Source organism: Odontesthes bonariensis, chromosome 11 (assembly GCF_027942865.1).
Source record: "Odontesthes bonariensis isolate fOdoBon6 chromosome 11, fOdoBon6.hap1, whole genome shotgun sequence".
Taxonomy (NCBI): domain Eukaryota; kingdom Metazoa; phylum Chordata; class Actinopteri; order Atheriniformes; family Atherinopsidae; genus Odontesthes; species Odontesthes bonariensis.
The window spans coordinates 8,825,972-8,838,617 of NC_134516.1; the positions used below are offsets into that span (position 1 = coordinate 8,825,972).

Genomic DNA, 12,646 nt, shown 5'->3' on the forward strand with positions numbered 1-12,646 from the left:
CAATAATTTGGCTTAATCAAGTAAGATAAATTTTATTAAGGAATACTTCTTTCTGAATTTTCTTTTGTTTGATTATTTCCATCTTGTTGTTATTTAATTTTGTTTTAAGTTTAATTTCAAAAGCAATTTGGAATTAAATAATTTTAAGCGATAAACTTTTAATTTTTTTTTGATCATTAATTAATTTTTTATTTTTAATTTTTTTATATTTTATTAATTTTAAATTTAAAGAAATTTTTTTTTTTTTTGAATATTTCTTTTTTTTTTTCTTTTCCTCTTTTTTTTCTTTCTCTTACTTTCCTTCCCTTCTTCCAGACACGCCAAACTTAGTCTATAACTGCCTAACTGCTTACCACGGTTACGCCTAAACAAATAGATTAACAAAACTTTTCTCGACAAATCAACATGACTTCTGACACGTCCAGTCAGGACGATCCATTCGAAGCAATGGAAAACACCCTGATGGATTTGACTGAAGAGCTAATTCCAGGTTATGTCAACAAAATAACAGGCACTGACCCCAACGAGCTCGGGGCAATAGTGTCAGAACTTATTGCAGGAGTGGAAGCGAAGACGCCCAAAGACAAAACTTTAACAAAGTTATTGGGGAGCTTAGCTGTCGTCTTCTCCGCGCGATTCAAACATGCACATAAGGTGGTGGAGCAAGCCGCTGAAAAACTCAAAACTCGGTCGCAAACGATAACGCAATTACAGGAGGAAAAGAAATTCCTCCAACATAAATTAGACGTCTCTGAGAGGACAGCAAGCCAGGCTGCTGACCAAATAAAGAAATTAACAACCCAGGTTGAACAATCAGACAGAGATATGAATCAACTAAAAGGGATAAACGGGGAGCTTGGGGAATCGCTCCAGCAGTGCCAACAAGAGTTGCTGGCTAACCAAGCTAAACTGGAAGAGGTTAATAAAGCCCATAAGGACTCGCAACAACCTCTCCACGACGCCCTGCAGACAGTGCAGGATTTGAACACTGAAGTCGCATCCTATGAGACGCATCTCAGTGCTAAACAAAAACAGATACAGCTTTTGCAGGAACACCTCGGCGAAGCTAAAGACAAAATCAATGAAGCGTATCAGCAAAACGAACGCCTAACAGGAGAGTTGATAAATGCAAAAAGAGATTTACGTCAGTCCTTGGAGGCTGAACGCAAACTGAAAATGCATGATCCCTCTCAACCAGAAAAAGAAGGCCGTTTTAGCTATAAGGGAGCCCAGGGGGAGTCGTTCTTCCCCCCAACAGGGCCAGCTACCCCAAATCCTTTCAGAGCCCACGGTGAGTCCCCAGAACCAACCAGACTGGATCAGTCGGTCCTTGCTCTGGGAAACCACAAACCGTTGGGACCTTCTGACCGAGAATTAGACAAAATCGCTCGCAACGTGCCAAGGTTCGAACCCACTCCTGGGGGGCCGCACGACACCCGAGCTTACTTAAATGATATTGACTTCTATTTGCGTCGATTTCCAAACGCATCCATCACGGACAAAATCTACCTGATTAAAATCACGTCCAGCCGTGAAGTAAGTAGATTCATCGAACGTCAGCTTGATTCCATCCAAAATGATTATGCACTTCTCTGTCAAACGATGGAGAGGGAATTTTCAGATGAGCTGTCTCAGTCTGGTCTAAGTACCGCCATGATGGTTAAACAGGGACGTAGTGAGCTGCCTCAGCAGTACTATTACCGTCTCCTCAAAGCTTATTTTGGCTCACGCAACGACAAGGGAATGGAGGAAGATATAAATTTCAAAACGCTCTTCATCCAAAATCTCCATCCCGTTACTAGTCACCACTTGGGGGTCATGGCTAATCCGCGAACAGCCACAATTGTGCAGCTCCGTGAGTGGGCCACTTTAGGTTTCCAGAAACACAGACAAGCTAAACAGCCAGAGCATAACACTGTTCTGACGCTGAACGCCGAACACCCACCTATGGAGCTCGAAGGAGCCCAAAGGGGTAAGGCACCTGGTCACGACAACCGACCACAGCGGTCTAGTGAGAGTCACAAGACATCACAGACTCAACCGTCTCATCCGAGAGACGGCTACTCGAAACCTCACTGGCCCAGTAAAGAGCGATCTTACTCACGTGCAGAACACAACGAACCTCCTTTTAACCCTCACAGAGGAAAGTTCTTCCCAAACCGGTTTCCCAAATACCCAGCTCGGGAGAATCAGGGTGACTATAAAAATAGGCCTCGGGACACACATCCACGCACGGAATGGTCCAAATTATCCCAACAGGAATCGAATGATTCACACAAAAGGAGCAACAAAGACTCTCCAGGCATGAGACCTGAAAAGGAAAAAGAAGCCTTTGGTCTCAGCCAGGATGAGATAGACAATATTAAACGTTTGTTGCAAGAAATGAAAGAAAAGAAAGTTAACAAAAAGTCTGATCTTCTGTCTATAACCACTGTGACACAGAACCTGGCCCTGCCAGCTGATTCCCTTTCACAGCCAGAACGAGTAGCCGAGCCAACTCCAGAATCTGAGCTGAACCCACAACAGGCTCAAACAGAGTCACAAACTCCTGTGAACAGCACAGAAGAAGAGGCAAAAGATCCTCTCCCACCTAGCGCAGTCTTGGTTGTACAGCTGGATCAAAAAGAGATCTCCTCTGACCAGGATGCCTCTCTGATACAAGTTGAACCACCTGTACACCAATTTCTTTGCAACCTCTCTGAAAAGGGAGTCGCACGCAAGTTTTACATCTCACTAACCTTGGAAGATGTGCTGAGACATGAAGCTCTCCTCGACACTGCCGCGGATATAACTTTAATGTCTCTATCTCTTTTTAACAGACTTCGTAAGGCAGCAAACCACGGCAATAAAGAGTTAAAACTCCAACCTTGCTCTTTGGAGGTGCGCCCGTACGCCTCTAATAACACTACGCTGTCAGCAGTATCTCTGATACAACTGTCAATCGGACCAATGACTCTGATTCATCCCGTGTATGTGTCATCGCTTGAGTCCATTCCTTTGCTTGTCGGAAAAGATCTTCTGAACCGTTTCGAGCCTTTACTCGATTTCAAACGATTGAAAGTGTGGGCACAAGTGCGAGAACCTCTGACGATTACTTTTCCGTACAATGAAGATTTTAGCTGCTATGTCCTTGAAAGTGAAAAGCATAACTCTGTCCAACAGATAACTTCACTCGAGCCGTCCGAAACCGTAACACACAATGAGGTTGTCCACAGCAGTCCAGCCGCTCAGGCCGACCCTGACAACCTGGTGACGCAGCTCGCGACACAACGAGACACTTTCCTGTGTGCATTACAACCGTCAGCCACGCAGGACGAGTACTGTCCACAGGTGCTCGGAGGTCTTGAACTGCAAAAGTCGCAGATAGATGATGTGATTATAGCTTTATGGGCTGATAAATCCGCAATCAGTAAAGATTTTTATGAGTCACTGGCACGAGAAAACGCCAATCTCCGGATGGTGAAAAAGACCTTCCGTTTCCCATTAGATCCTACACCAACCACAACACTCACTGCCATGGGTGTTTGTGCTCTCACATTAAAGTGGAATAACAGAATGTTGGTTCACACTTTTCTGGTTATTCCCGACCTTCCACACTCAGTGTACGTAGGAGGCGATATACTGGTGAGACTAGGAGTCCAAATTGACACAGTAAATAACATTCTGTGGTCACTAACAACCGTGCGTGATTCTTCTTATCTGCCTGACACAGACAACCTGAAGTCAGGACAGACAATTCCAGAGGTATGCCGAGTAGCTAACTTCCAACATGCCACAATACCAGCACGCACGGCGAATGTCCCTCTCCGGATATGCATGCAACCAGGCCAGAGTCTTAACCACTCACAAGCTCTGTTTCAACCTTCGCCACTGTTCTTTGAACTTGGACTGTCCCTGGAAGCAACTCCTCTTTTGGGCCTAAATTCTAGGACCACATTCTTGCTGATCAACAACATCGGCGAGGAAGCCATACTGATCCCAAAAGGCACGCCACTGGGCTGGCTTATCAGTACTGACTTCCATGACTTTGAGCTGGGCATCCCAATACTGGGACAAATCCCAACTCCACTCTTCCCAAAACATCAGACAACCCACGTTGTCTACACAAAGCCTTCAAGGGCGATCGCACTCTTTTCGGTCGTGACTCTCGACCAGAACTCAGTCAGTCGCATTGATCTTAGTCATGATGAACAAATGACACTTCACACGGTTGACGTCTTGGCGGTTACATCAACCCCAGACTCTCCCGACGCACAGGAAAAAGTAACAACAGGGCCATCCCCTAATGTTGCTGATCGAATCGAAGAAGTGGTAACGCAAGCTAACGCTCTCGTTAATGACGAGGAACGCGACAAGCTACGCCAAACCCTTCTCAAATATCAGGATTTTTTCTCACTTGATTCTTCGGATTGTGGGTTAACCACAATCCACTCAATGCGCATTCCTACTCCACCCGACGCACCGCCAACTTTTGTGCGTCAGTATAAGATCCCTCTAGCATCACAGGAGCCTATACAAGAAATAATAGACGACCTGTTGAAAAACGGGATCATTCGGCCTTGTAACAGCACTTACTCGGCACCGCTCTGGCCGGTCGTGAAACCCAATGGAAAATGGAGACTCACGATCGACTATCGAAAACTCAACCAACAGGTCCCTCTCTCGAGGTGGCCAATGACTCAGCTTGAACAAGAACTTCCTCGCGTTAAAAATGCCAAATACTTCTCCACTCTAGACGTGGCGTCGGGTTTCTGGACCATTCCAGTACACGCTGAGGACCAACACAAGTTGGCATTCACGTTCGCTAACCGTCAATATACATTCACCAGGTGTCCTTTTGGCTACGCCAACTCACCTGCTGAATTCAACATATTTCTGAACAAAGCATGTCCTGATGCCGGCGAACGAGGTAACCTCATCTACGTCGATGACATCCTTCTCCGTAGCCCCAACCTGGATGCACACATTCAGGAAATCGACCATGTCCTGGGTCAACTCACCACTGCGGGTGCAAAAATATCACTCTCAAAATGTCAGTGGTGCAAAACCAAAGTAGACTACGTCGGTCTCCTAGTAGGACCAAGTGGTGTCGAGCCACAAGTTAACCGCATCCAGGGCATCAGTAACATCAAAGTTCCCTCAAACGTCTCTGAGCTCCGCAGCTTCTTAGGAGTCTGCAACTACTCTCGACAGTTCATTGAGAGCTATGCCGACATAGCAAAACCTCTAACTGAACTACTTAAAAAGGACACACCTTTTATCTGGGCTGAGCCACAACAAAAGGCCATGTCCACCTTAAAAGAAAAACTGTGCACAGCACCATGTTTAAACTACCCTAACTGCGACAAACCATTCCACCTCGAAGTGGGCTTCTCAACTCACTGTTTAAGCGCTGGTCTGTATCAGAAATACGACCAGGATAAGAGAGTAGTGGCGTACGCCAGTAAAACGCTAGCTATACCCGAGCTGAAATATTCTGACTGTGAAAAAGCTCTGCTTGCCACAGTTTGGGCAGTTAAACATTTCTCCAACTACCTTGGAGGCCAAAAGGTCATTGTAGAAACACAACACCAACCTACCACGTTCCTTAACAGCCAACGTATAAGGGATGGAGTTGTAACAAATGCCCGTGTGGCCTCATGGCTAATGGCTCTGCAAAGTTTCGACTTAGAAGTTCGCTACGCGCAGAACAAAAAGAGCCCTCTCGGCACCGATCTTGCTGCATGTCAGAACTGCACTGCAGATACACCTCCACTCTGCGCAATTACAGACAAACCCTCACCTGTAACCAACCCCCACCACCACTACTACGATGAAAACGTGTGTAAAAACATGACTACTGCGTATGTAGATGGGTGCTCTTTTTATCATGACACGGTTACACGAGCAGGTGCAGGCGTCGTTTGGCTCCAAAACAAACCCTATGAACCTCAAAGCTTCCAGCTTGGTTCACAGTCGTCCCAATACGCAGAAGTGGCAGGTGTCCTGATCACGGTACAACTCGCTGCAGAAAAAGGTGTAAAAGACTTATTGATTTGTACTGATTCTAACTACGCTCGTCTCAGTTTCTCTTGCCACCTTGCCACGTGGAAACGCAATGGTTTCCTGACTTCCAGCAGAAAACCTGTGAAAAATAAAGAATTGTTCCTGGCATGTAACCACGCCATTGAGTCCAACAACATGCAGATCTACTGGAAAAAGGTCAGAGGCCACTCACGTGTACCGGGGCAAGACAAAGAACTGAACGATCTAACTGATTCCTTGGCAAAACAGGGAGCGATGCATGGCATCCCCTGGTCACTGGATCCCTCGTGGCTAACCGCAGCCACCGCGGACTCCCCCGAACCACAGGTCTGTGTGGTGACGCGTTCCAAAACGAACCCTCCCGCCCAGACATCTAACGATGGATCAGTGTCAGTGAAACCAGCGTTCACCGACACTGACCTGGTCACCCTTCAATCGCTCGACCCTGCCATCAATAAAATGGTGTTGTTCGTGTCTGACGACTCAAACACACCCTCTGTGTCTGACCTCAATAACATCCCTGATTTAAAGAAACTCTTTGCCACTCGATCAGCCCTGCGGTTGGTCAAAGGTGTCTTAGTTCATGTTTCCGACGCACTCTCTTCACCTGCGTTCGTGGTCCCTCGAAACCAAAGGGGGGTGATGCTCGTGCACGCACACGACCTTCCCGCGGCTGGACACAAAGGTGTCAAAGCAACATACAGCGCGTTAAAACAAGTGGCATACTGGCCAAAAATGAGAAAAGATGTAGCCGACTACATCAAAGGATGCCTTGTGTGTTGCCAGTTTCAGCCAACAAACCCGATACACCGGGCTCCGTTGCAGAGGAGAGGCATCTCATTCCCATGGTCAGACCTCCAAATTGACTGGGTGGGACCTCTCACCAAATCAACCAGAGGCAACAAATACTTCCTCACGGTTACATGTGCATTCACCAAATGGGTAGAATGCCTACCAGCTGCAAACGATACAGCTGAAACTACCGCCTACCTGCTCATGAACCATGTGTTCTCAAGATTCGGCCTTCCGAGTCGTGTCAACTCAGACAGAGGAACACACTTCACGGCAGAAGTCATGCAACAGTTGTGGCAAGCTCTGGGTGTGAAAGCAAACTTTCACATCAGTTATCACCCGCGAGCCTCAGGTCAAGTAGAGCGAGCCAACCGAACTGTGGTGAACATACTTAAGAAGTACGTTGCATCCAACCAACGAGATTGGGATGTAAAATTGCCGTTGGTCTTAATGGCCATCAGAGCAACACCACACGAAGCAACGGGAATCTCCCCGTTTGAAATGATGACAGGCAGACAGATGACAATGCCACTGCATCTGCTCTACCAACCAGGTGAAGCCAGTGTAGCAACAGCGTACACCACTCACCAGTACATGAAGGACCTCAGCAGACACCTACAGGTAACCTTTGCATTCGCTCAGAAACACCTGGAAAAATCGGTCGAGGGAAGAAAGAGCTATTATGACCAAAAAGCCTCACAGGAGGAACTCCAAGTGGGGGACAAGGTCTGGTACTACAACTTCACCAAAACCGGTGAACAGACGAGTCACAAGGCTGGAAAGCTGGCCAAAAAGTTCCTTCCTCGATGGACAGGACCCCACCTGATCACCGAAAAACTGTCACCAGTGGTGTATCAGATAAAAATCAGCCAAGGACAGAAAGAAGCCAAGTCCAAATGGGTCCACAGAAACCAAATTAGACCACATAAAAGCTTTAGGGGACCCGCTGAGGACAATCAGGTCTCAGCAAACCCATAAAACCGAGATCCACAAGGGGGGGAGCAAAAGCCTTAACAAAACGATAAAAGAAAAGAACACAGGGCTCCCTCCTAAACAATATTATTAGCAAGGAACTAAAATCAAAATAGGCAAAACCAGAATAGTTCAAACTAAAGTCCGTCTTCCCGATCCGACTGCCTGTCTAATAAAAGCTACTAACACACTAACTGCAAGTGGGGGTGAACTAGCCAACTCTAACCTCCGTCCAACCAAAAGTGTATCAATTTGAAATAAGCCCTAATATCCATCACTGTTTTTCACCAGGATGATGACACTCTGGCTCATACTTGCGACGATGGGACTGGCAACTATTCCCACTTGGACTGAGATCGTTGAACCCGGACCAGACTCCGGAATTGTTCTAATGGAACAACCCGGACTCCTGATCACCAACTGCCGGCTACACACCCAGAAGGTGTATGTCCGGTTCAGTCCTAGTGTGCTGTGCACGAGGAACGTGCCTAGCTCCGCCAAACTGACTTCGTGGGCCGGCGCTCGGTGGAAGAGAGAAGTCATCACTCATGCGGAGGTAGACATCACCCATATGTTGCAACAACTCCAGAAGTTCACCATCACTCAATCAGAACTGAGTGGGGCGAACAGAAGGGAGAAACGCTTCATTGGGGGACTACTGGCAGCCGCATCCGCCGTCGGCTCCCTATTCAGTTTGGGGGCGTCAGCCGTGAATGCCGTAAACATTGCCGCGATAAAGCGTCATATGGGTGAGTTGCAGGGTGAAATCCCGGGCATCCAACAGCAACTAGACTTGCAGAGAGGACAGCTCAGCACGGTGACCAAAACTGTGGAAGGCACGGTCTTGGTTTTGAACTCCCATAGTGAAACCCTGATGAAGACAGTCGCAGCAGAAGACACACTGCTGGGAGTTTTAAAGGTTGATTATGCTCACACACAGCTGGTAACTATGCTCATGTCTGATCTGATAAGAGATGTTAGCTCCTCCGTTGATACTCTAGCTATGGGAAAAATCCCTCCGTACCTAGTGTCGCTAGCCGTAGTACAGGACATTCTGTCCACGGCCACTAGAGAAATTGTTAGCCCCTTGCAAGCACATCTAGCTTATACACTAGGCAGCGCAGTCCCCATTCACGTAAATCCCGAAGGCCGCGAAATAGCCTTCCTCATTAATCTTCCCATAGTTACCCTCGACAACATCTACCGACTAAAAGACGTCATCAACGTAGGAATCTGGAAAGGTGAAACCCACGTTAAAGTACACACACCAACAGTGGTAGCGTACCACGATAGTTCTCCAGATCTCTACCTCGCGCCCAATTTAAAAATGTGCACCCTTACCAGAGACATTCATTATCTCTGCCCCAGCAAACCATTCGTTAGAGACGACACTGGGGGCCTCTGTGGACTTAAACTTCTCACCGAAGACTCCCAGTGCCAAACAACACTCACACCAAAATACCAAGTAACTAACACCCAAGCAGAAACTGTGGGAAGTCGCTGGTTGGTTAACACTCCAGCGAAGACCGCCACTATTAGTTACGATCAACACGACACGTCTACCAAAATGGAACTACCAAACCGCACATTGTGGGTCACAGTTCCTGAAGGCGCAATCCTTCACATAGGAGACCTGGCCCTTTACCACCTTAATCCTGACCAATACGACGGGGAAATAGAAATCTCCGATTTCTACTCCAAGCAATCCCTGGAGCTTGAGGCAGACACGGTCACTCAACTCCAATTTGAAGGTTTTAAAACCATTGACGTCAGTCCCATAGAGAACGTGCTGAAAGAAATAACCTCCAGCAACAAACCTCCCCGACCAACTATATCCTACTCATGGTCAGGCCCCGACACAGTAACCGCGACTATGGTTGCCCTAGGCTACCTCCTCACCTTCGGAATCGCGTACCTATATTCTCGACGCGCTAACGCCCTCCAGGGCCAAATTAACCTACTCAAATGGACCACGAGACGTAACAAACGTAAGAAGCCAGATCAGGACAAAAACACCACCGATCTAGTGACTTTTGATGAGGAGACAGAATCGGAAGAACCCCGAGTCATATATTCCCCCGCAGTCCACGAACTAGCGAATGAAGTATAACTCTAAGCCAACTTTTCTGTCACCTCTGCCCCTTTTTGATTTTTCTTTGTTACTTAGTCCATTTACCCTTTTATAAAGAATTAGCTAGAAGATAGGTTAGACATTAGTTTCAGGCTACGACTATAGTCCCTTAAGAAAGCGTAGTTAAATTCGTTATATCTTTTTATATGTTTTTCTAATTCCATAAGTCTTACAGTAAAATAGTACTACAAGATAGTAAAAGCCAACAACCACCTCAGAGAAGACCTCAACCTCTGAACCTGAGACCACTGGGATTACTCCTCCGTGATTCCGAGATCTCCCCAGGACACCTCCAAATCAAGTGGGGGATATGTAGCGTGCTCTCAGGAAAGACAGAGCACGGAGATGTTTACATAAAGATCCAACCTTTCTTGACATCAAGAAACGTACCCTCTTTACGACCCTCTCAACGGATCAGCTCAAAGGAGATAACGGAGCCAGATGTGAGACCAACCAAATGGGGTTCTTTGTTTCCGAGTCTTCTCTCCCCCAGACCAGCTACGAATAATAAATTATGTAGGACACCTCCTGATAAGGGAAGCAGATGTAAGCTCAACTCTCCTGCTGGACCAACCAAAGGAATGCCACACTTCCCTATTTTCAGAGAGTGAAAATTCCACTATAAACCTCACTTTCCGTAGACTGAAAGTGTGAAAACCATTACTGGACAAATCTACAGATCATTTTGAAACATTCGCCATTCTTGTACCTTCAGTAATTACCAAGTTATGAATATTGGATTTAAAAGGAATCCCTCTCGTGGAGCCACAGTGCCCCCCAAAGGACATGGATAACGGACACTTTTCACTATGTCAGCCTAAACAACCATGGACAATTTCAACTACGGATGTTTAATGTTCTCATTATGTGCAATGCATAACCTAATAGTGTTTAATTCCACAGGTATTACCCAAACAGCTGCAGATCATTCTAAATTAACAGCAACCAAAAGTTGTCATACCATTTCCATCATGATAAATATGAAGTATTGTATGCTGATAACTGTCAATGCTCATATGGGTGTTTATGCCTGCTTGTATGCAACATTATTGTCTGTTAAGAACATTATATTGTCTAAAATCACTGTCATATGGGTTAAATACGGTATAAGAAAGGAGCAGAAATCCCCCCTTTTTTGTCTCATGAATTCAGCGTGGTCAACCCCCCTTTTTCCCTTGGGTCAAAAGCCAGCTGAACTCTGATTGGACGAAAGCTGACATGTGATCTCCAGCTTAAAAGAGAGGCGCGCAGGAAAGCCTTGCTCTTGCCTTGCTCTTATCTCTTGCCTTGCTTATCTCTTCTCTTGCTCTCAGCCCTCTTATCTCAGCTCTTGTCTTTTGCTCCGTAACTATTAATTCCCAATTTTTTTAGACTTCCCCTTCTCTTTTATATAAAAGTCTGGTCCAACACACGCGAGTGTGTGCCAACTCATACAGCCCAGCCAAGCCGCCACTCTTCATCCAAGGACGAAGAATTAAGAAGAAGTCGATTCTACGTCATCCCGCTGGTTACCACGGGAACACCGCTTCGACACCAACTCATCAGAAGGAAAGAACCACGGAATCCCTTACGCTGCTACGACAAAGTAAGGTGCTGGTTTGAGGTCTTTTGAAACCGTGGATAAAGTGAAAACTTTCTCTGAAAGCGACGAATGAGCAGACCTCCGCGGGCAGAAGACCGTTGGCACAATATCCGTGTTACGAACCAGATTTAGTCACATTTTTGATAGGTAACCCTGTTAGTGGCCTGCTCCTTTCTTCCCTATTATCCCCTTTGAGTGTCCCCAATAATTCTAATTTCTGTCTCTTTATCAATTGTTTATACATCTATATACCTGTGCAATGTTGAATAAATGTTTGTATTAACCATTTAAGAGCGTCACAGACAGTTACTAAGCCGATTACCACTCCAAACAGGACGCACGACTCAGAATGAGATTGATTATTAATTGAGTATTAATATAACATACTAGGATTGCAAGATTTTAAACAGTCTTCCTCTTTGGACTGTAACGTAACAAATTAAAATAAAGAGGTGGTGCCCCTGCTATTTTCGAGGTAAATATTAATTAATAACGTGAAAAGCTTCATGGAAAAAGAAAACAACTTCCTGAATCTATTCTCCACATTTCACATGTTTAACATGAACAAAGGGATCCACAAACATAAAAATCACTCTACACGTATCTGATGTATATTTTCACATTTCTGCACATCTTTGTCTTCATGATGTTAAACACGTGTTTGTGGATGGAAATGACACGCTTTGAGAAAACTACAACAGATATACTGAATCATTTCCTGTAACTCTACCAGAATATAAATAAATGTTCCACCAGAGTTCATGTGTGTGTGCTGCGCTGCACAGACTAGATCAGAGGAAAGTGACACAGATCTGGAGACGTTTTACTTTGTGGATTTAAAACAGATGTGAAGATGTTTTCAGATTATTGCATCACAGAGACTGTATGAAGCTGAAACAGCAGAGAAACCTGACCTGAGAGCTTCCAGGTTACAGTGAGGACTCTGCAGTCCATCAGACAGCTGCTTCACTCCTGAGCCGTAGATACTCAGGCCCAGTTCTGTCAGGCTGGAGGACTGGGAGCTGAGAGCTGAGGACACAGCTGCACATCCTTCAGCTGAGAGGATACAGCTGCTCAGTCTGAGGAGGAAATAATGAGAGAAGTAGGAATCTGGGACTTTCTCTCCTATTGAAACAGCAGCAGTA

The 12,646-nt window shown here is 45.9% G+C and overlaps 1 protein-coding gene across 3 annotated transcripts in view; it reads right to left on the reverse strand.

Moving 5' to 3' along the window:
* LOC142391550 (protein NLRC3-like) overlaps nucleotides 1-12,646 on the reverse strand; it is a 34,939-nt gene that overhangs the window by 10,258 nt on the left and 12,035 nt on the right. For all 3 annotated transcript variants that reach the window (XM_075477396.1, XM_075477394.1, XM_075477397.1), the window contains one exon: nucleotides 12,416-12,580. In XM_075477396.1, coding sequence (XP_075333511.1) covers nucleotides 12,416-12,580 — 165 coding nt within the window. The remainder of the gene's footprint in view (nucleotides 1-12,415; nucleotides 12,581-12,646) is intronic.